Consider the following 24,081-nt stretch of genomic DNA (forward strand, 5'->3'; position numbering starts at 1 on the left):
CGCACTTCACTCCGCTGCCTGGCTCACGAGACGCCGTGGCCCGGTGGGATACGGCCGTATGGGTCCGGGAGCGCAATGTGAAGATGCGGATGAGGTAACTGAGGCAGTGAGGATGGGAAGCGAGTTCCCAGAGCGTTCCCTGGAGACAGAACATGACGGCCAGCAAGTCGTAAAAGAACACTAATGATCTATATATGGGGAGGGAAAACCGTATCTAACCTTTTCCTGACAACCACTCTGCATTAAGGATCCTTGGCAAGGCTAGTCCAGACCTGTACTCTTTAGGCACTCGTTATTCACCCCTCCCTCAGCCCCACAATAATATCTGTTATTTATTTATTCATATTAATGTTTGTCTCCCCCTCTAGAGTAGAAGCTCACTGTGGGCAAGGGACGAATCTACCAACTGTGTTGTAATGTACTCTCCCAAGCCATTAAGAATAATAATGATGATGATGATGGTGATATTTGTTAAGCACTTACTACGTGCCAAGCACTGTTCTAAGCACTGGGATCAGGTTATCAGGTTGACCCGTGTGGGGCTCACAGTCTTAATCCCCATTTTATAGGTGAGGGAACTGAGGGACAGAGAAGTTAAGTGACTTGCCCAAAGTCAAACAGCTGATAAGTGGCAGAGCCGGAATTAGAAACCACGACTTCTGACTCCCAAGCCCATGCTCTTTCCACGCTGCTTCTCTAATGCAGTGGTCCGTGCAGAGTAAGTGCTCGATTGAGCACGTGCGAACATTTTAAAACGTCAGTCGATTATATTTATTGAGCGCTTACTGTGTGCAGAGCACCGTACTGAGCGCTTGGGGGAATACAATATAATAGTAAACAGACACATTCCCTGCCCACAGTGAGCTTATAGTCTAGAGGGGGAGGCAGACATTAATATAAATCAATCAATCACATATATGGACATAAGTGCTGTGGGGCGGGGAGGGGGAATGAATAAAGGGAGCATGTCAGGGTGATGCAGAAGAGAGTGGGAGAAGAGGAAAGGACCCTAATCCTGCCTCGGTTTCCATGGTACCAGGCGATCACTAAGATTTCTTCCTGATCAGAAACCAGTCGTGTGTCCGATCTGGGGGCAGTGGAGTGCTCTGTACACAAAGATAGGCCTGGCTTCTTGTTTTCCCGCTTATCTCTAGCCTCATCCTCTTTCCAGCGTCTCCTCTGGTTCCGCTCCTGAAGCAGCTCCTCCTCTGCTCTCACACCCTCCCCCACCCCAGCTTGTCCCTGGGATAATAATAATGTGTGGCATTTTGTGAGATGCTTACTATGTACCAAGCACTGAACTACGCGTTTCAGTAGATGCAAGACAGTCAGGTCAGATACTGTCCTTTCCCGCACAGGGATTCACAGTCTAGGAGGGAGAATTAGTGTCGAATTCTCTTTTTGTAGAAGAGGAAACGGAGACACAGATAAGGTCCCTGGGAAGCAACTTGGAAAGAGCACGGGGCTGGGAGTCAGAGCACCTGGGTCCTAAATGTGGCTCTTCCAGGTGTCTGTGGTTTGACCTCGGGCAAGTCACCTCACTTTTCTGGGCCTCAGTTTCCTCAAATGTAAAATGGAGATTCGACACCTGTTCTCCCTCCTACTTGGACTGTGAACCCCATGTGGCCTGGGGACTGTGTCCAATCTGATTAACTTCTATCTACCCCAACGCTTAAAACTGACACATAGTAAGCACTTTACAAATACCATAATAAATACATAAAAAGTGAAGTGACTTGCCCAAGGTCACACAACAGGCTAGTAGCAGAGCTGAGATTAGACCCAGAATCCTCTGATTCCCAGGCCAGGGCCCTTTCCACTAGGCCATTCTGCTTCTCAGGGATCTCATCGCCTCCAGCCAGACTGGTGCCTAGCGTTCCTTTCCGGCTCTGGTCGAGCAGAGATTGTGCCTCTGCCCTTAGGTGTTGGCCAGGGCTGCTCCCTGGGGCTTAGTTAGGACTTTATTAAGCTTGCTGTTCCGAGAACTGTGTTTAGCTCTGAGGTAAATCCAGGATAATTAGATGGCCCCAGTCTCTGCCCCTCAGGGGGCTTTCAAGTCCAAGAAATAGGGAAAGTAGGTACCTTATCCCCATTTTACAGAAGAGGACACTGAGGCCCAGAGGAGTCAAATGACTTGCCCAAGGTTCCAGGAGGCCAGAGGCAGAGTTGGGACTGGAACCTGTGTTTCCCGACTCCCGGCCTGGGGCTCCGTCCTCCGGGCCTCGCCGCCTACAGGGTAGTTAGCCTAGGGAGGACCTGAGCCCATCGTGGGGTGGAGAATGAAGTTGTGGCTGACCTGCTTTTGGGGGGAAGACTCCTTCTAGCACTGAGAGATTTCTTGAGAGGAGACAGGTCTCTCTCCCCTCCATCTAAACAGAGCTGGGAGACCGGTGGGGACGGCGGGCATGATTACGTGCACTCAGCCGCTCTTCGGTGCTGTCTCCACCTTGCGTGTGAGCTGAATGTGTGCTGAGCGGGTGGTGACAAGTCACCATTTTAGGGGCCCCAGTTTGGATATGGTGGGCTGTGCCGGGAGTGGGTTTGGCCAAGTCGCGTGACATCTGACCTCCGCTCTGAGACCGGGAGGGGGTTCTGGAAGAGATCTCGGTAGGAGGGCATGGGGTTGGGGGCATCTGCCAGCCTGGATCTTGCAGATATTAGCTCTGGGCTGCCTCCATTTGAGCTTGGATTTGCCACCCTGAAGTTCAGGGGTGGCTTGGGCGGTGGGTTCTCCTGTGGAAAGAGAAGGCTGGATGGCTGCGGGGGCGGGGCTGGGGAAGGAGAGCCCTGCACTAGCACCATGGAGTTGTCTGCAGTGGGTCGGGGGCCAGCTGGATCTGGGGCCTGGGTTGATGTGGGGAGCGGAGACAAGGCAGAGAGGTTCAGACCAAGAGGGAACACTTTCCCCCCCACCTCTGGGAGCTGGGCTCTAGGACTCTGTTCTCACAGGAAGCTGTCAGAGAGGAGTTTGGAAAAACCCGTGGCCTACCGGTCTACGTTGGGCCACTGAAGGGAGAGTCAGGAATAGAGAAGAGAGAGTTAGGGGTGTGGGATGGTTCATGCTGAATCACTGGAGGGAGAGTAGTCACTGGAGAAAGAGTCAGGGATGGAGAAGGGAGAGTTAGGTGTGTGTGGGATGGTTCATGCTTGGTCACTGGAGGGAGAGTCAGGGCTGGAGAAGAGAGAGCTAGGGGTTGGATGGTCGCCCATGCTGGGGCAGTGGAGGGAGAGTCAGGGATGGAAAGGGGAGACTTAGGGGTGTCGTAGGGTCCGTGCTGGGTCACTGGAGGGAGAGTCAGGGATGGAAGAGGGAGAGCTAGGGGTTGAATGGTTCATGCTGGAACAATGGAGAGAGAGTCAGGGATGGAGAGGGGAGAATTAGAGGTATTTGATCCATCCTGGACCATGAGGGTGGATATTAAGGAGGGCAGGCGGCCAATGCACAGTTCCAACAAGCACGGCATACAGTTCCACCAAGCATCTTGATACCACTGCCGTAGATGGCGTCCTGGGCTGAATGGATTGTGGGGCCGATCCTGGGAATGTTACATAGGAGAAGATATCTGGAAAAGCTCTGGGAGAGAGTGGAAATCTTGACTTCTCAAACCCGATCCTCGGTCGCCTCTTCCATGTGGAAAACAGAGGGAGACGCCCAGGTCTGTGTGTGTGTGTTTCGTCGGCTGGTCTTGGCAGAGTCTGCACAGGTAGCAGTGGGGGAAGGGGAGGTGTCTGGTTTCTTAATCCAAAGCTGATTTCAAAGGGTAAATATTGTCAACCGGTGGTCCGACTTGGAGAGATTAGACCGCTGTTCCGACTGTGGGAGATTAGGATTGGCCACAGGCAGTTCCATTTCAGGGTCCAGAGGCAAGTAGGGCTTCCTGTCCAGACCCAATTTCCCCCGCCTGACCCCAGAGGATGGTCATAGGGCATTTCTCTCCTGGGACCCCAGATGGGTGCTTCATTCAGTGGTACTTATTGAGCGCTTAACGTGTGCAGAGCTCTGCACTAAGCACTTGGGAAGAATCCAATAAAACAATCAATCTGAGCCCACGTTTGGGGAGAGATTTCTGAACCCGGAACTGGTGGGTTTAAAGAGGACAAGCAGCCCGTTTGTTTGTCTTGGCTTCATTGAGCAGAAAGATTACTGTAATTGATTTATTTATTTACTTATTTATAATAATGCCCGCCTCCCCCTAGACCGTAAGCTCATTGTGGGCAGGGAACGTGTCTGTTTATTCTTATATTGTACTCTCCCAGCGCTTAGTACGGTGCTTTGTACACAGTAAGCGCTCGATAAATATGATTGAACAAATGAACGAACGAATGAAATCAGGCTGGGCAGCACGCGGGTCGTGGGGGTCTGGGCAGGCTCTCGCCGGCCTGCTGGCTTTGGGCTTTGGTCTGCTGGGCAAGCCGGCTTTGCTCTCGCGTTCGAAATCTGCCGAAGGAATGGGCCGAGGACCGGTTTGGGCAAGAAAGCTCACAGATCCCACGGCTGCTGTCGACAGAGCGGGTTGCTTTGGCCCAGGTGGCGCAGGTGATGTCTTGCCTGCAGGCAGGGGGCTGGGCTAGCTGATCTTTCAGCCTCTCACTGGGCTATTCTGGGATTCCCCAGCTGCTTTGAAACAATCGATCGGTAGTTGTTGAGCACTGTACTAAGAGCTGGGGAGAATAAATCGAGTTGGGAGGCGTGTTCCCTCCCCACTAGGGGCCTACAGTCCAAAAGAGACCGGGCATTAGGGCTGGGAGGGAAGGAGGATGGGATGGCAGGGGGCGGGGCCACAGTTACAAATTCAGTTTCTTTGGGGGGATTTATCTGGGGAGGGCTGTGAGGATAGGGAGGTTGCATCTCCGAGCCCCCCCATCCACCGCCTCATTCTCCTTCCGAGCCCTGCGACGGGAAGACGGGATTCTTGTCTCGGGTTGGGCCTGGCCTCTAAGAGCCTCTGCTTGTGTTCTCAGTCCCGCAGTGTGGACAAACAGCACGCGGTGATCAACTATGACCGGGACAAGGACGAGCACTGGGTGAAGGACCTCGGCAGTCTGAATGGGGTGAGTAGTGGCAGATGGAGCGGGGTGGGCATGGCTGGGAGGGATACTGGATCCCGGACAGGATCGGGGGCCCCCTGATGGGTTTTGGTCCCGACCCTGAGGTTCCCAGTCAATCGCTGGTATTTATCGAGCGCTTACTGCGTGCAGAGCGCTGTACTAAGCGCTTGGAAGAGTACAGCGGAAGAGTTGATAGACACGTTCCAATCAGTCAATCGTATTTATCGAGCGCTTACCGTGTGTGTAGCACTGTACTAAGCGCTTGGGAGACTACAGTATAACAATAAACAGGCACATTCCCTGCCCACAACGAGCTTACAGCCTAGAGGGCGACATGATTATATGACTACAGTGATCAATCATTCGTATTTATTGAGCATTTACTGTTTGCAGAGCACTGTTCTAAGTGCTTGGGAGACTACAAGATAACAGTTGGTAGATTTGCTCCCTGCCCACAGTGATCAGTCAATCAGTCAGTGGTATTCACTGAGAAGCAGCGTGGCTCAGTGGCAAGAGCCCGGGCTTGGGAGTCAGAGGTCATGGGTTCGAATCCCAGCCCTGCCACTTGTCAGCTGTGTGACTGTGGGCGAGTCACTTCACTTCTCTGGGCCTCAGTTACCTCATCTGTAAAATGGGGATTAACTGTGAGCCTCATGTGGGACAACCTGATTGCCCCGTATCTACCCCAGCACTTAGAACAGTGCACTGCGCATAGTAAGCGCTTAACAAATACCAACAATATATTCATTAAGCACTTACTGTGTGCAGACCACTGTACTAAGAGCGTGGGAGAGAACAGTATAACAGAGTTGGTAGGCACATTCCCTGTCCACAGTGACCTCACAGTCTAGAGGGACAGAGATGGTCCTGAGTGGGCCAGGCCCAAGGAGGAGTCCAGAGTACAGGGTGGGAGGTGATAATAATAATAGTAATAATAATAATGACTCTGGTGTTTATTAAGCTCTTACTATATGTTAGGCGCTGTACTAAGCGCTGGGGTAGATACAGGCAAATCACAGTTCCTGTCCCACATGGGCTCACAGTCTTAATCCCCATTTTATAGATGAGATAACTGAGGCCCAGAGAAGTGATTTACCCGAGGTCACATAGCAGACAAGTGGCGCATCAGGATTAGAACCCAGGACCTTCTGACTCCCAGGCCCGTGCTCTATCCATTAGGTCACGCTGACGCTAACGGAGAGGAAATCGGGATTGTTGGCCTGAGGAAGGGAAAGCAGAGTGACGGAGATTGCGTCTGTGCTAATCAACTCTGTGGGGTAGGGAATGGAGGAGAGGGAATGGACTGTTGCCATCTCCAAAGAGAGGAGAAGTGGGGCTCCAGCGTGTCAACTTTGACCTTTACATTTATGTAGTAGGTTCCCAATTCTGTGCTCTCCACATGATGGGCCCCTGGCACAGTGCTCCGCACACAGCGGGCCCGCAACACACAGTCTTGATCGTGAACTAGGCCTGTCAGAGCCTGGGGCAGAAGATCTGAAATGCCAGGACACCCGGGGAGCAAAGGGGGAGAATGGGAAACAAGGGAGTGACGGGGCTGCAAGCCGTTTCTCCTGAGAAGCCATTGGTGTGTTCCTTTTTTATAAAAACAACAACTGGTATTTAAGCATTTACTGTGCAGGAACCACACTAAGTGCCGGGGTAGATACGAGCTAATTGTGTTGGGCACAGTCCATGTCCCCCATGGGACTCCCAGTCCTAATCCTCATCTTACAGATGAGAGAACTAAGACACGGGGAAATGAAACGACTTGCCCAAATTCACGCAGTCGAAAAGTGGCAGAGCCAAGATTAGGACCCAGATCCTTCTGACTCCCAGGCCTGTGATCTATCCATAAGGACATGCTGCATCCTTCCGATTAGGAGGAGTTTCCCTGCCACCCCAAGTCTCTCTGCCCTCGACCCCTCCACCTCTGGCTTTCTCCCTTCCCCCAGTCCAGGAGAGTCAACCGAGAGCTGAGCCACTATTCCTCAAATCTCACTTCCAGGTGAAGCCCTCCTGGTCCTGTTGCCTTGGGCAACACCTTCCCCTCAATCAATCAATCAATCCCCTAGCTTCCTCTCCCTGGGTTGGGGTGGAGGGGTGCCTCCCCTTGCCCTGCGGCCATCTCTGTAGGCCCCGTTCTCTCCCCTCCCCCTCCGTCTTCCCCTGCCTTGGGGAAACGCTTGGTTCCCTGCTCACCCCACTCCTGTGCTGCAGGCGAGCACCCAGGAGAGCTCTGACCACGCCCAGGGACTTTTCTTTCCTCCCATAAAGAGATTGTTGCCAAAGGCTCAAAGCCGGGGGATTGTCGGCGTCAGGCAGTCGGTCAATCATATTTATTGAGCACTTCCTGTGTGCAGAGAACTGTACTAAGCACTTGGGAGAGTACAAAATAACAGTAACAGACACATTCCCTGCCCACAACGAGCATCCAGTCTAGAGGATGAGCTTACAGTCTAGAGAGTGTGCCACAGGAGGGGCTACGGGGCTCTCATGCCATCTTCACTCCTTCCTCAGAGAGCCTTCAGTGGGCAGAGCAGCATCTCCGGCCAACAGGAGCGGTGCCCATACTCTGCTGGACCTGGGGGTTTCCTCTTTCCCTGGGCTGACATGTCCTCACTCCCTTTCTCTCTCCCTCTGCCTGTCCCTCAGACTTTTGTGAACGACGCCCGCATCCCGGACCAGAAGTACGTCACACTGAGGCTCAACGACGTGATTCGCTTCGGCTACGATATCCTTTCCAGCTGGGTGCGCGTGGCCCCTGGTGCCACCAGGAAGGGGGCAGCTCGGTCTGGGAATGGTGGCACCAGAATGGTAGCTTGGTTGGGAATGGTCCCCCTGGCCTGTCTCAGTGATGATGGGCAACGTAGAACTTGCAGGGGGAGGGGGCCAGGCCGCGTCTGAGGGTGCTGTTGGTGGGACGGCCCAGTGAGCGTCTTGGCAAGATGTGGGGTGACCAGAGGAGGCTGGAGATCCTCTTCCCTTCCTCTGCCGCCGGTAGCTATAGGAGCAGGTCCCTGTCTGCTTACCCGGAAGTGGGAGCTGGATTGCCACCCACTGGGAGGTCCTTCCTATTCCTGAACTCACCGAGGAAGACCCGCCCCGGGCTTGGCATCTCCAGACAGTTGGTGGGCTGAGGGAACTGAAGGCCCCTGTTCTGTCCCTGGCTGGAGTCACTCAATCATATTTTTTGAGCGCTTACTGTGTGCAGAGCACTGTACCAAGCCTCTGGGAGAGTACAAATAACAATAAACAGACGCCTTCTTTGCCCACAATGAGCTTTCGGTCTAGAGGGGCGAGGCGGACATTAGTGCAGATAAATTATAGATTTGTACATTAACGCTGTGGGACCGGGAGTGGGGATTAATAAAGGGAGTAAGTCAGGGTAATGCAGAAGAGAGTGAAGAGGAAAGGAGGAGGGCTTAGGGAAGACCTCTTGGAGGACATCTTGGAAGAGGCCTCTCGAAGGTATCTCGGAGGCATCTCGGGGCCCCGCGTGGTTCCACCTTCAATGGGAGCAGAGCAGTTATGGGGATGGGGGGCGGTGGGAGGGGCGGGTGGGGGGTGAAGGGGGGAAGGAGCCCAAGGCCATCAGCTGGGCCTAGGGACAAGACAGCCCTAGGGCTTGCTGGACTATGGGAGGAGCCAGCTTGGGGTGAGTGGAGGCTGGAGCGGGCAATTGTTGTGTTCTGTGATTGGAGGAAAGGCAGACCTGCAGCTGGTGGGAACAACTTCACCTGCAATCACAAACTCACCCACACAAAGCAGCTGGGGACAGTCCCCAGAATGAATCATCCCTTTGCAGATAAGGAGAGTTAGCTGAATCAATCGAGTTATTTATTGAGCGCTTACTATGTGTACAGCACTGTACTAAACCCCTGGGAGAGTGCAGTGCAACACAATTAGTCACATTCCCTGCCCATATTTCTGCCATCAGGCCTTTGAGAGAGGGACTTGGGTGGGTTGGGGATGATCGTACAGGAAAGTTCATTTGGGAAAACCCCCTGCTGTTTGTCCCCTTTCCCAGTGTATTTTTATGTCCAACCTGGTGGACAGTGGGTTTTCTGCTTGGTGATTGGAGCCTTCTCTCCAGCTGACCTGGGAGGGAAAATCTGTACAGTCCTGGGAGCTTCCTCTGGTTGGAAGATGTCATTTTTCCACCCCATGGTCCCTTGAGGTTGCCCCGCTGCCCAGCGATGGATGGTCCTCGGCCCCGAGCCGTGGTCCAGTCAGACGGGTGGGCCGGCTCCTCTGGCCGTGCGAGGGTCAACAGGAGTGGTCTGCGGAGGGCGGATGGGGTGGAGGGTGCCTGCTGAACGTTTTGGGAGGGCCTTACCCAGGCGGCGCTCCAATGGGGGTCAGAGTGGGGGGCCCTGGTCTCTTCACACCCCTCTCCCACCCTCCCCCGGCCCCTCTTATCTGACCGTGCTCCGCTTCCCGGGCTCTTGGGGCCCAGGCTATTTTAAGAAGATCCTTCGGAGCTGGCGGGAAGGACGAGTGTTCCGCAGCTGAGCCCGGGCCCCCGGCAGTCCCTGTGCCTTCCCGCAGGGCTGGGCAAGGTCCTGGATATTGCCCAGGCTGGACCAGTTTCCCGCGGTGACATGGGTCTCCCTCCCTCCTCAGAGCCCGGGCCCAGTGCCCGTTGGAGGGTAGAGAGGGACCGTCCACCGTTCAGGCTGCCCTCCCCTGGAGCCACCGGTGCCATCTGAGTGAAGTCCGTGGCACTTCTGGTCAGTGGTTCTGAGGTATTCCAAAGCCTCCGCGTCCTCCCTTCACCTTGGTCCCCTCTGTCCTGGAGAGTAGGGCAACAGAAGTCCGGCCCCTGGCAGACACAGTGGGCACCATTTCCTGCTGCTGCTGCTGCTGCTCAAAGCCCTGCACGACCTGGGACCGGCCCGGTGCCATCCCGCTCCCAGCCTTAAGGCTCCGGTGGCTGGCCCTCGGCCCCTGCCCAGCCCAGCAGAAGGTTGGGGGCTTCGGTTTCTCAGCGAGAGCAGAAGCCCCCTGGCTGGGCACCTCTTGGAATATGCCGACCCGGCCCTGGCTGGGACCTCTGTCACGTTGGGAGAGTGAGGACGCGGGGTCAAAGACCTTTCAACAGTTTGACCAGCGGAGCAGTGTTTTTTCAAAATTGATTGCTGGCCAGAAGCAGCAGCTCCTCCACCCCTCCCTGCCCCTTCCAGCCGCCCGGCTCCCTCTCTTTCATCCCACGTCCCTGTTTCTGAAATCACTGATGGCCTGGAGCAAGTACTCCTAACCTTCACCCCATCTCAGAGAAGCCCCTCTGCCCCAGCCATCTGAGGCATTTCTACTATTCTCTGCTCTCTGATTTCTTTTTGTTTATGGTACTTGTTAAGGGCTTCCTGTGTGCCAAGCACTGTGCTAAGCTCTGGGGCTTCTCTTTAAATATATTTAAATACCTATTTTAAATGCAAACTAATCAGGATGGACACAGTCCCTGACCCATTTTAATCCCCATTTTACCAATGAGGCAACTGAGGCACAGAGAAGTTAAGTGGCTTGCCCAAGGTCACAGAGCAGACAACCGAGAGAACCGGGATTAGAACCCAGGGCCTTTTGACTCCCAGGCCCCATGCTCTATCCACTGGATCACACTGCTTCTCATCGTCGCTTTCGGTGTGGGGGCCGGCTATGTTCCTTAACCCTCGGTGGTCTACATTCCAACATGTATGTGCTGGAGCACATTCAGCACAAGGTCCCGGAGGAGGCTCTGAAGGTAGGTCCCTCGGCCCAATTGCTGTGCGTCCCACAACCCGCGGCTGCCCAGCCAGGGTTCCGGCCCACATGGTAATAACAATGATATTTGTTAAGCGCTTACTATGTGCCAGGCACTGTTCTGAATGCTGGGGTAGATACAAGGTTATCAGGTTGTCCCACGTGGGGCTCACAGTCTTAATCCCCATTTTACAGACGAGGTAACTGAGGCACAGAGAAGTTAAGCGACTTGTCCAAAGTCACACAGCTGACAAGTGGCGGAGCCGGGATTAGAACCCATGACCTCTGACTCCCAAGCCCGAGCTATTTCCACTAAGCCGTGCCCATATCTTTGCCGCCAGTCAACCATCACCCGGGATTGGAGGGGAAGAGGATTTGAAGTTCTCCCAACTGCGCTTTCCCTTCATGAGTTGGACTCCCGGCTCTGCCACTTGTCAGCTGTGTGACTGTGGGCAAGTCACTTAACTTCTCTGTGCCTCAGTTACCTCATCCGTAAAATGGGGATTAACTGTGAGCCTCACGTGGGACGACCTGATTACCCTGTATTATCTCCCCCAGCGCTTAGAACGGTGCTCTGCACATAGTAAGCGCTTAACAAATACCAACATCATTATTATTATTCTAGGGCCTGGTCAGGGAGCAGTCAGTCGATCCATCGTATTTATTGAGCACTTACTGTGTGCAGGGTGCAACCCTTGGCCCTCCTTTGCTCTCAGCTGCTCCTTTATCCCAGAGCAAACCTTCATTTATTCATTCAGTTGTATTTATTGAGTGCTTACTGTGTGCAGAGCACTGTACTAAGCGCTGGGGAGAGAACAATGCAACAATAAGCAGACACATTCCGTGCCCACAGTAAACTTACAGACCTGAGGAGATGGTCTCTGCCCTCCAGCAGGGTCTCTGGGGAACTCCTGCACCCTACCCCCCACCCCCAGCCCTGTGGTCCTGCCCCCAAGCTGGGGGCTTCTGCCTGGGTTGATGTAGTACTTGAGGATTTGGGGGAGACCTTCAGGGGATTGGTTTGAGTCTCCCAGGCCCAGAGTGGGGCAGAGGAAGAGAACGTGTCCTAGTTTCCTTTTTGCACCCTCCGGGGGGAAGCCGGCACCTCCATTGCCCCTCCCTTCAGAGTCTTCCTCACCCCAGTGGGATGGTGGGAGTGTGGGACCCTCCCCTAGGTGGACAGAGAGACCCCATGGCCCCGGTGCAGGCCCCCCACCTCCCCGGGGGTGGGGGACGACGACGGCAGAGAGACCCCATAGCCCCAGGCCCTGCTCTAGTGGGTAGAGGCTGGTCCAGGCTGGCGCAGACAGGGGTGTTCCAGGGTCCATGTGTCTAACGCTCTGAGCGGAGGGGATGGTGGGAGGGTGGGGAAACTAGAAGGGCCGTGGAGGCTTGATGGCCGAGAGATAAATTGGAAGTGGCCTTAATTCTCACTGAGGGCAGTCGAACCTAGCGTCTCCCCTCCCCGCCCTCCCTCCCACCCATATAATCCTCTGCCCCACAGCTACCCCTCCGTTTTTGCCGTCCGGCATTTTAATTCTTTTCTAAATGAGGAAGACACCTTGGCCGGGCCAGACCAGGCCATCCCGCCGAGCCCCGGCCCCACTGGTTTCCCACGAGAAGGAGCCCTGTGCCCCTGCCCTCGGCCCTCGGCCCTGGGGTCTGCGATGGCCGTCCCCAGGCCCCCCACCCGCAGCCGGTCCCCTCTGCCTTGTAGCACGAGAAGTACACCAGCCAGCTGCAGATGAGCCTCAGGGGACCGGCCTGTGGGAAGACGGGAGAGACGTCCCGGGAGTCCGGCCCCCTCGCGGATGCCTCGCAAGCCAGGCTGGAGAAGGGAGAGAGGAAGCTCACCGCAGGTACCTGCGGCCCTGACTCAGAAACCGGTCCGACCGGCTGCCTGTTTGCCTGGGGCCCCGTGGGTTAGTTGGGGAGTGCGCATGTGTGGGTGCCTGCGTGCACGTCCGCGTATGTGTTCCCGCCTGCATGAACAAGTGTGTGTGCCAGCTGGGGAGGCTGGAGTCGGAGGGGGGGGCTCTGGAGGGTAGGCGGCCACCCATCCGTGTGAGTGTCGGGGGAGGAGCCCCCAGCCAATCTTGGCTAACCCTGTCCAGGCAGGCAGGCCGGCTGAAAGGGTCTTAGAGTTGGGTTGGAGCTGGGGACCGATTCTCCCAAGGGCCCTGGAGGGAGGGAAGGAAGGGGAGAGGGCAGGCTGCGGCAGAGGACATCCTGGAGATCCCAGACTTGGCCTGGATCCAGTCTTCGAGGCCTCTGGGAAACAAGGATTGCTGGTGGGAGGAGGGGCAGAGTCTTGGGCAGCAGAACTCCACTGCCCTGGGGGGCGCTGCCAGCCTCTGCCCCTAACCCGGACTCAGGTGCAGGTGCCTGGCAGGTGCCGGTGCTGACAGAGGGCAAGCTGTCTTCCTGGCTCGTTGCCCGGAGGGAGGGGGACCTGATGGCCAATGGGCAGTTTAGAATCTGGAATGGGATGACAGGAACAGCACGTACAGTTGAGGAGGGATTTGCTCTGGAGAGCCCCATTCCCCTCTTCACTCCGAAGGGGCCGAGACACCGGCCTCAGAGAATCCAGCCAGGCTTGGTCTGGATGGGGACAGAAAGGAGGAGGAGATGCCGAGGGCTTCTGGTGGGAGTGTCCTCTGATTCCTCCCCCTCCTGACAGCGGCCCCCCACTGCAGTGGCAGGCTGGGGCAGTGACAGACTCGGGGGAGGGGGCGTTGACAGCCTTTGGAGCAGGTGAAGGTCACCGGCGGCCTCCGTGCGGCCACAAGGCCGATCGCCCAGAGGCTGAGAAGCACCCAGAAAAACTCTTCAGCCCCCAGAACCTGCAAAGCTGCCCCGGTGATTAGAGAGGGAACAGGAGACGTGTACCCTATTACTCTCTTTTGCCCACCTGTCAATCGATAGATGTTATATCTGTTGAGCGCTTACTGTGTGCAGAGCACTGTACTAAGCGATTGGGAAAATGCAGTGCAACAGCTGGTAGAAACATTCCCTGCTCACAGCGAGCTCACAGTCTACAGGGGAGACAGATATTAATATCAATAAATAAATCGCAGATAGGTACATAAGTGCTCTGGGGCTGAGGGAGGGGTGAATGAAAGGAGCAAATCAGGGTGATGCAGAAGGGAGTGGGAAAAGAGGAATTGAGGGCTTATTCAGGAAAGGCCTCTTGGAGGAGATGTGCTTCAATAAGACTTTGAAGGTGGAGAGAGTAACTGTTGGATATGAAGAGGGAGGGCATTACGGGCCAGAGGCAGGAGGTGGGCGAGAGGTCAGTGGCAAATATAGAGGAGATCGAGGTACGGTGAGTAGGTTGGCATTAGAGGAACGAAGTGTGCAGACCGGGTTGTAATAAGAGAGCAGCGAGGAGAGTTAGGAGAGGGCAAAGTGATTGAGTGCTATAAAGCTAATGGTAAGGAGTTTCTGCTTGATGCGGAGGTGGATGAGCAACCACTGGAGATTCTTCAGGAGTGAGGAAACATGGACTGACTGCTTTTGTAGAAAAGTGATCCGGGCAGCGGAGTGAAGTATGGACCGGAGTGGGGAAAGGAGACAAGGGAGGTCAGCAGGGAAGCTGGAAGAGTAATCAAGGTGGGATAGAGTAAGTACTTGGGCTAACATGGGAGCGGTTTGAATGGAGAGGTGAAGGCAGATCTCAGTAATGTTGCGAAGGTTGAAAAGACAGGAGTTAGTGATGGATTGAATATGTGGATTGAATGAGAGATGAGTCAAAGGATAACACCAAGGTTATGGGCTTGAGAGATATGGTGGTGCTGTCTACAGTGATGGGAAAATAACGGGGAGGACAGGTTTTGGGAAGGAAGATAGGAGTTCTGATTAGGGCATGTTAAGTTTAAGGTGCTGGTGGGCCATCCGCCTAGAGTATCTTGAAGGCAGGAGGAAATGCAAGACTGCAGAGAGGAAGAGACATCTGGCCAGGAGATGTAGATTTGGGAATCGTCTGCAGAGAGGTGGTAGTTGAAGCCATAGATTATTTCTCCAAGAAAGTGGGTGTACATGGAGAATAGAAGGGAACCCAGGACAGAGCCTTGAGGGACTCCTAAAGTTAGAAGATGAGAGGCAGAGGAGGAGCCCGTGAAAGAGACTGAGAACGAGTGGCCAGGGAGATAAGGGGGAGAAGCAGGAGAGGACAGTGTCAGTGAAGCTGAGGTTGGACGTTTCCAGGAGAAGCGGTGGGTCGACAGTGTTGAAGGCAGCAGAGAGGTCGAGGAGGATAGGCTAGAGGCCGTTAGATTTGGCAAGGAGGATATTACTGGGGATCTTTGAGAAGGTAGTTTCTGTGGAGTGAAGGGGATGGAAGTCAGATTGGAGAGGGTCAAGAAGAGAATTGGAAGAGAGTAAGCAGAGACAGCAAGTGGAGACAATAGGAGGAGAGCAAGTGGAGACAGCAGGAGGAGAGCAAGTGGAGACAGCAGGTGCAGACAACTAGCTCAAGGAGTTTGGGGAGAAATGGTAGGAAGGGAATGGGGCGATAAACTGGGGGGAGTTATGGGGGGGTCAAGGAAAGGGTTCCTTTAGGATATGGGAGACATGGGCATGTTTGAAAGCAGTGGGAAAGAACCACTGGAGGGTGAACAGTTAAAGATAGCAGTCAGGGAGGGAAGAAGGGAGAGAACAAGTGGTTTGTTAAGGTGCGAAAGGATGGGGTCAGTTGTGCAGGTGGAGGGGGTAGATTTTGAGAGAAGAAAGGTGATCTATTCTTGAGATACTGCTGGGGAAGAGCAGAGAGTTGAAGAAAGGGCGGGAGGAGGCCGAGACTGGAAAGAAGCAGAGGAGATTTTATGGAGGTCACACCTGATAGTTTCAGTTTTGTCAATAAAGTAGGTGACCATGTCATTAGGGGCAAAAGATGGGAGAGGCAGGTGGACGGGGGGTTTGAGGAGTGAATTAAGCATCTGGAACAACTGGCGAGGGCAATGGGCATGGGTGTCCACAAGGATGGAAAAATAATTTTGCCGGGCAGAGGAGAGAGTACGGTTAAAGTATGCAAGGTTAAACTTAAAACGTATGAGGTTGGCCTGATGTCTAGATTCTACCAGCAGTGCTCGGTAGCTCATGCACAGGAGTGAGGGAAGAGGTCTGTGGAGGCGATCCAGGGCTGTGGGTCTGTGGTATGAGATCGACGAAGGGATAGGGGAGCGAGTGAGATGAGTTCAGAAGAGAGGGTGGTGTTGAGACTGTCGGTTTGGTCATCGCGGGAAGGTAGTTTGGGTATGGAGGCTAAATGGGGCATGATGACTGAAGAAAATTGGATGGGATCAAAAGATCAGAGGTGAGGAAACAGCACAGATTTGCAGGGAGGAGGTGTGTGGGACAGAAGGCAGGTGAGGAGGTCATGGTTGGAGGGAGGGATTTCAGAGTTGGTGAGGGTAGAGATTGTGCAGGGGCTAAAGGTGATGAGATCGAGTGTGTGCCCAAGTTGGTGAGTGGGTGAGGTGGGGTGGAGCAGGTCAGTGGAGTTGAAGAATGATAGAACGTGGGTAGAGGTAAGGGTCATCAGGAACATATATATTCCCATCCCTGTCCTTCAAGGATAGGGAGAGCATGAGGGGGTAAGGTGTAGGGGTGGGGAGTCTGGGGGCCCAGAGGGGATCTGGAAGGGGCAGGAGGTCTCCGCTTGCCAGCCATTCTCTCCTGTCTGTTCCTTGAGCTTCTCCCAGGAGCTGCCTATATGACTTAAAAACAATTCCCTCCTCTCCCTGGATGGTTCATGCTGGGTCCAGGAGCCAGGAATGGAGAGGGGAGAGTTAGGGGTGTTGGATGGTCCATGCCGATCAACAGAGGGGGAGTCCGGGTTAGAGAGGGGAGAGTTAGGGGTGTTTGATGGTTCATGATGGGTTACTGGAGGGAGAGTCACTGAAGGCGCTTCTCCTCCAAGAAGCCTTCCCTAACTAAACCCTCCGCTCCTCTTCTCTCACTCCCTTCTGCGTCGCCCTGACTTGCTCCCTTCATTCCTCCTCCCTCCCAGTCCCACAGCACTTATGTAAATATCTATCATTCATTTATTTATTCATTCATTTATTTATGGATATTAATGTCTGTCTCCCCCTCTAGGCTATGAGCTCGTTTGGGGCAAGGAATATGTCAGTTATATTGTACTCTCACAAGTGCTTAGTACGGTGCTTTCCACACAGTAAGCGCTCAATAAATACAATTGAATGAACGAATGAAAACATCAGGGATGGAGCGTTAGCTCACCCTGCCCACCCAGTGGGTGATCCAGAAGGACAACCAGCTCAGAGTTCCTCTAAGAACCTTGGTGCCCCCGTCTGAGTCAGGTTCCAGGGTCTGGAGAACCGTGGGAATGGTCCAGTGGGGCTGGGATCTTACGAGGGAAAGGAGGGGTAAGGGGGCTGGAAAATTCACACCGGTGAAGTTAATGGCCATATGGGGCCAAAAGGGGCACTGGTGAAAGGCTAGGTGGATTATTTATGGCCTTCTTATGAGTCTGTCTTGCCTTCCTGTTAAAATCTTTTCGGACAAGGCTGTTATATTCTCCTCCCTCTGTACCTCCCCACAGCACCCCGGGGGATGTCGGGGGGAGAAAGAGAGAGAGAAAGAGAGAGAGAGACTCCGTGCTTTCCCACAGCCCCTAGGAAAGAGAGGGAAATAAAGCCCATTGAGGGAGGTACAGAAGAATCTGTCATCCACTGCCATTGCTGCGGTTCATCTGAACTCAATTCCCTTTTTTAAATCCTCCCTGATTATAGGTTCCTCACAGTGAGTCAGAGGATGAGACAGCATGAAATGGTCTGACCCATATTTTACCACCTAGGAGACACCGGGCTGCTGTCAGCCCCCCTCCCCCTCCTCTCTGTCCTTTCCTCCACCCCTCCCCCCATTTCTTCCCCTCCCTTTCTTCCTGCCTCCCCCTCCTCCTCTCAACACCCTTTATCTCCCCACCTCTGCCCCCCATTCTCTCTGCCAGCCTGCTTGTCTCTCTCTATCTCTCCCTCTGGTTCTTGGAGGCTGACACCTCCCATCCCCTGTCCCTGCCCTGTCCCTCCCTATCGTGGGCCTCTGCTGAGATGGATGAGGTCATGTTTGCTTGGCCTTGGGGCTGCCGCCAATTAGAGGTCCCGGGAGAGCAGCCTTCAGGGCCAGAAGCTGGTGTGACCGTGAAGTGGGACCTGCCGACCCCAACCTCCTCTCTCGTCCCTGGGATTCGAGATTAGAATGTCTTCTCCAGGGGGCCGAGAACAAAGTGGGAGGGCAGTGCCGGGGGAGTTGGAGACGGGCCCTCTGATTCCCCTCCTCCGTGGGCGGGAGTCGCGGGGTCATGGGGGCCGGGAACTCAGTCCACCCCGTCCCCTTGACCCACAGTCTCTGGCTGCCGCTGGAGAAGGGACTCTGGGTCAGCACGTTCCAGCCCCGTGTCCCTGGCTAGCCCCACTAGCCCGGAAGTCCAGAATCCGGCCCTCTCCCCTCCCCAGGAAGGGATCGAGAGAGTTAGGCAGAGCAATTAGAGCCGGAAGTTTTGTTGGGTCAATCATCAAGCCACTTGAAAGGGAACAGGGCATGGACCACCTCTGGCTAAGTTGGAGGCATCTCGCATCACTGGCTTAAAACGGGGTTCCTCAAAGGATGGGGTTCCTTTGAGGTGCCCCTTCTACTTCAGATAGCCAAATCAGAGAATAGAGTATGGGGCTGGGCGGTTGGGCAAGAGCTCAGGGTTCTTATCCCAGCTCCATGACTGTGTGACTTCTGACAGTCTCGCGTCCTCTCTGGGTCTCGGTGTTCCCATCTGTACAGTGTGGAGCTTTTTCCCTCTCATAGATCTGGTGGAAACTAGTGAACGTGCAAGCGCTTTGAGCTGTTTGGACAGACAGTGGCTGTTTTAACCCTGGGGGTCATGGACAGGGAGGAATGAAGTCCACTCTGACGCTTCCTCTTCAAGGACACTAAAAGGCGGATCTGTCTGTCGGAGTGTCCCTTCACCGCGTCTGTGTCAGTAAAACCAAATTTCAGATCAACACACCCAGGAGTCCCCGGGGATCGTTAAAATGAGTTGCTACATTTAGGCTATTTTTATCCCACCTCGCTCTGTTCAAGAGTTAAATCGTTGAGACTTGGCATTGGCTAATCCAGGGCATCAGAGTTTTGGGGAAAATTAAATTCCATGGAAATGGAGTTAGTTAATTGCTTAGTCCCAACTGGCAGTGAGCCCATCGCTTCCCATTTAATATATGACCAGAGCAGGTCCTCCTAGGGTGACGGATGGGCCAGGGGTTACTCGAGTTCATGGTGGTCTGTAGGTGGTCAGGGGGAAGTCAGAAATGATTTCTCCAAAGTCTTGACTGAGAGGAGAAGAGAGATTAGAGTGCTTTTGATCCCTGAGAAGCAGCATGGCATAGTGGAGAGAGCGCGGGACTTGGAGTCAGGAAGATAATGAGTTCTAATTCCGGCTCTGCCACTTGTCTGCTCTGTGACCCTGAGCAAGTCACTTCACTTCTCTGTGCCTCATTTACCTCACCTGTAAGATGGGGATTGAGTCCCCATTTGAGACGGGGACTGGCTCTAACCTGATTAGCTTGTATCCACCCTAGCTCTTAGTACAGTGCCTGGAACATAGTAAGCGCTTAACAAATACTGCTATTATTATTATCATCATCTTGGGCAGGCGGGAGAAACACATGGTGGTCCTGAATGCCCCCAGTATGGCTGGAACTCTGTGGGATACTCTGTCCGCTGGTGGTTATAGACAAGCCTTTCTCAAAGGCGGGTCCCCTTCACTTACTGGGATTTCCCCCCTTCTGGGGCTGCCCCAGGAACTTGTTCAGTGTTCCAGGGGGCAAAGGGGTGGGGCGGCTGACTCCTGGCAGGGGGGCCACCTGGGTAAGGTGCCCAGGCTACAGTGGCACTGGGGACATCTCTTCAGAATGCACCCTCTTCGTTTCCTTGTTTTAATGCTATTTATCAAGCGGTTACTGTGTGTCAAACCCTGTTCGAAATGCTGAGGTAGATATGAGTTAATTAGGTTGGACAGAGTCTCTGTCCCACATGAGACTCCGCCGCCACTCCTCCCTAATGAAAAATTGGGGTCAGGCCCATTGAGTGGCTTATGGCAAGGGGCAGTTGGGGTGGCCGAGGAAGACTCAGGAGGGCAGATCTGGGAAAGGGGAACGGGCCTGGCGGAGCCTGGAGAAGAGACCACTGAGGGCAGCCATGTTGGGGTGGATGGACGGGCCATGACACTTTGTGAAGGAAACCGGGGAACAGAACACCCTGATAATAATGATAACTGTGGGATTTGTTAAGCACTTACTAAATACCAGGCACTGTTCTAAGCATTAAGGTGGATACAAGCGAAATGGGTTGGTCACAGTCCCTGTTCCATGTGGGACTCCTAGTCTTAACCCTCAATTTACAGACGAAAGTAACTGAGGCACAGAGAAGTGAAGTGACTTGCCCAAGGTCACCCAGCAGACAAGTGGCGGAGCCAGGATTAGAACCCAGAGTCCTTCTGACTCCCAGGCCCGTGCTCTATCTACTAGGCCATGATGCTTCTCAGACTCCCACTGGGAATGGCTCGAAGCTGCAGGGAGGGAGATACCGGGGGGCAGTGGGGCACGGCGACATTGTCTCCAGGGAAAGACTGTGAACCATCGGAACCAGGGGCCAAGAGGAATGTAAAACTCCAGCCCGGAGACCTGTTTAAATGGCACAGGCACATTCCCAGAGGCAGGGGGATGAACAAGATGCCCTTCATTCTGACCCCTCAGGTTCCTGCTCTCGAACCAGGAGCTATAATCGATCAGTGGTTTCTATTGAGCACTTACTGTGTGCAGAGCAGTGTACTAAGCACTTGGGAGAGTACAGTGCAACAGAATTGGTATACACGTTCCCTGCCCACAATGAGCGTACACAGTCTGTCTTGTGATGCTTGCGATTATTGCCAGTGGCAATAATGAAAATGAGGAGAATAATAATAACGATCTCTCGAATGTGATGAGAGCTCAAATTCCTTCCTCATCACTGACCTTCCCTGTGAAATGGGAAGAGGCAGGTATTATTAATGAACCCCATTTTGCACCTGAAGATACTGTGGCCCAGAGAGGTTAAATGCCCTAACTGAGGACACCCAGCAGGTCAGGGGCAGAGTTAGGATTAGAACCCAAGTTTCCTGACTTCCAATTCCTATGCTTCCAGCATGGGCCCGGGAGTCAGAAGTTCATGGGTTCTGATTCCTGTTCCACCGTTTGTTGTGTGACCTTGGGCAAGTGATTTCATTTTTCATTGCACTTCAGTTGCCTCATCTGTAAAATGGGAATTGAGACTGTGGGCCTCACTTGGGACAGGGACTGTGTCCAACCCAATTTGCTTCATTCATTCAATCATATTTATTAAACACTTACTGTGTGCAGGGCACTGTACTAAGTGCTTGGGAAAGTATAATACAGCAATAAAGAGTGACAAAATCCCGGCCCAGAAAAAGCTCACGGTCTAGAGCGGGGGGAGACAGACATCAATACAAATAAACTGACATCTTGTATCCACCCCAGTGTATATTATAGTGCTTGTCGCATAGTAAGCGCTTAACAAATACCATAAAAATAAGGATAATGGATATGCTAATTCTGTGGTATTGTACTTTCCCCAGTGCTTAGTACAGTACTCTTCACATAGTAAGCGCTCAGTCAGTATGATTGATTGGCCCCTGTGCTCGATCTCTGCTGGGTTTGGGGAGGGCAGCAGCTTCCTTTACCACTTTAGAGGACCCAGAGACATGACTGTTGAACCGGAGTAAGTCAAGCGTCCCCCATCCCTTTTGCGCCTTAATTAGTTAAGGATCTCCTGGGGCAGCCTGCCCACTCCCCACCCTTCTACACCCCTCTGCCTCCATGCTCTGTGACTTAAACACAGAGAATGCTCGTTCATGTGCTGGTCCCAGCGTCGGGGTGCTGGAGCCACCCTGGATCCAGCCCTCTGTCTCCGAGCCCGGTCCTGGCAGGCTGGGGACCCTCACGGTCCGGCCCTCTTTGTCCATACCTCTCTGCAGCCGTTGTTCTCAACCCAGTCTCGTTGAGGCTAGCTGGTGAAGGATGTGGATAATTGAGAGATGCGGATAATGAAAATTTATAGATGATCCTCATACCTCATCCCAACCGGGTCCCGCATCTTGCCCCCCAAAACATTCTCTGTCCTGAAGCAGGATAAGGGCTTTGGGGGTCTAATCCTCTCTCCCCTGCGCACCCTCTGGGGATAGTGCCGGGGAGAAGGTGAGCTTGTCGGGGGCGGGGGAGCAGGTGGGGTGAAGGCACGGGACCTGCCTGGATAATGCCCCCAAAGCCGCCCTGCCGCTGATTGATTGAGAGTGGAGAGATGAAGCCATGGGGCCTGTGTGGATAATCCACCCCAAGTTGTCCTGGTGCTGGTCGACTGAGAGCAGAGGGGTCCTGAAGAAAGTAGGCAGCTGAGGCAAGAGCTGGACAGTATGGGGTTCTGGACTCATCCGGGCAGGAAGGAGAAGATCAGGACTTGCCCCTTTCCCTCCGCAGAGACGGCACCGCCATACCGCACCCCGCTTTATGGCCAACCCTCCTGGTGGGGCGAGGATGAGGCCAACAGCAAGCTGGACGGGCCGGAGGACCGGCGGCCCGATGACCCCTACCCAGGTAAGCCCGGAGAGGTGAGGGGGTCGGGTTGAGGGAGGCACCTCCCCTCGGTGCTTCGGTACCTCGAGCAAGGGCCCCTCTCCTCGCTCCTGGGCAGCCGGCACTTGGGGAGAGCTTTCACTCCCAGGCTCCTCCCCAAGTGTCTCCTGAGGGCGGCCTGCTTCATACTGAAACAGTAGAGGTGACGGGTTCCAGAGATGGCACCCCAGTGCAACGGACAGCGGGGTGACTCCCCTTGCTGGCCCCAAGGAACCTGGCAGCCACCGTCGGCCACAGACGGGCGGACTGAAGGAGCCACCCGTGGCTCTGGGCCGAGGGGCGAGTTCTGGGTTTACGATGCCGAGCTTATACCGATCGAAAATGGAGATTTTATTAATGGCCAGTCCCAGGTATTTACCGGGCACCCCCTGAAGGCGAGTAATAAGAAGTGGGATGTCTTGTATGCGCTTTCTATGTGGCAAGCGCTGTGCTGAGCTCTCGGGTAGATACGATACGATCAAGTCAGACACGGGTCCTGCCCCACTCCTAAGTGGCAGGGAGAACAGGTATTTAGTTCCCGTTTCCCAGCTGAGGAAACTGAGGCCTAGAGGAACAAACTGAGGGCTTGGGAAAGTACAGCAGAAGCCAGAATCGCATTTCTTGCCCACGAGAAACTCACGATCCGGTTGCAACCGACCTGCCGAGCCCAGAGGGGCTGGGGGGCCGCGGCCCGCCGGGCGAATCTAGACCTCCTCTCCCGTTCTCGGTCCGCGACTGTAGAGAGAATCAAGGAGGTGCCGCCGGGCGACGAGATCAACGGCAACGTGCCGGGCTACCGGGACGACCCGACCTCGGCCCTGTACGCGTTGCGCCGGGAGCCCAGCTACTTCGAGATCCCCACGAAGGAGTCCCAGCAGCCGCCGGAGACGCGGGTCCACGAGATCCCCACCAAGGACGTGGTGGCCCCCGCGGTGCAGAGCCACGCCTCCTTCACCATCGAGTTCGACGACGGCAGCCCGGGGAAGGTGAAGATCAAAGACCACGTGACCAAGTTCTCGCTGCGGCAGAGGCGGCCGCCGGGCCGGGAGCCCGCTTCCGCCCACGTGCACGCGGAGGTGGTCTCCGCCGAGAGCAAGGTGGCCGACTGGCTGGTGCAGAACGATCCCAGCCTGCTGCGGAGGCCCGCTCCCGGGGAGGATGGCTACAGCACCAAGAGCGACCTCCCCATCCACGCCAAGACGCTTAAAGGTGAGAGGCCGCGGGGGTTCCCTCCGCCACGGGGGCCGAGAACGTGCGGAGGAGGCCTGGTCCCTTCCCGCGGCGTGGCTGACCGACTGGGTGGAAGGAGGACGGAGGGGCGGGCTCGCTCTCACCAACTCGTAAGCTCGTTGTGGGCAGGCAATGTGTCTGTTTATTATTATACTCTCCCAAGTGCTTGGAGAGCCCGATGTTGGGTAGCGATTGTCTCTATTTGTTGCTGAATTCCACCTTCCAAGCGCTTAGTACAGTGCTCTGCACACAGTAAGCGCTCAATAAATATGATTGATTGAATTAATAAATATGACTGACTCTTGCCAACCGACAGATAGACATGCTTCATAAGGGCCAGAGCCAAGCAATAGGTGGATAAGACTACAAACTGCAGGACTCAGTCAATCAT

General features: G+C 54.4%; 1 protein-coding gene across 4 annotated transcripts in view; it reads left to right on the top strand.

The window, feature by feature from the left end:
* The window catches only part of CEP170B (centrosomal protein 170B), a 67,417-nt gene that overhangs the window by 18,496 nt on the left and 24,840 nt on the right, over window positions 1-24,081 (top strand). For all 4 annotated transcript variants that reach the window (XM_029058894.2, XM_039912145.1, XM_029058896.2 and 1 more), the window contains exons 3-8: window positions 4,963-5,052; window positions 7,702-7,780; window positions 10,728-10,786; window positions 12,503-12,644; window positions 22,326-22,442; window positions 23,202-23,669. In XM_029058894.2, the coding sequence (XP_028914727.1) occupies window positions 4,963-5,052; window positions 7,702-7,780; window positions 10,728-10,786; window positions 12,503-12,644; window positions 22,326-22,442; window positions 23,202-23,669 (955 nt within the window). The remainder of the gene's footprint in view (window positions 1-4,962; window positions 5,053-7,701; window positions 7,781-10,727; window positions 10,787-12,502; window positions 12,645-22,325; window positions 22,443-23,201; window positions 23,670-24,081) is intronic.

This window comes from Ornithorhynchus anatinus, chromosome 1 (genome assembly GCF_004115215.2).
Source record: "Ornithorhynchus anatinus isolate Pmale09 chromosome 1, mOrnAna1.pri.v4, whole genome shotgun sequence".
NCBI classification, from domain to species: domain Eukaryota; kingdom Metazoa; phylum Chordata; class Mammalia; order Monotremata; family Ornithorhynchidae; genus Ornithorhynchus; species Ornithorhynchus anatinus.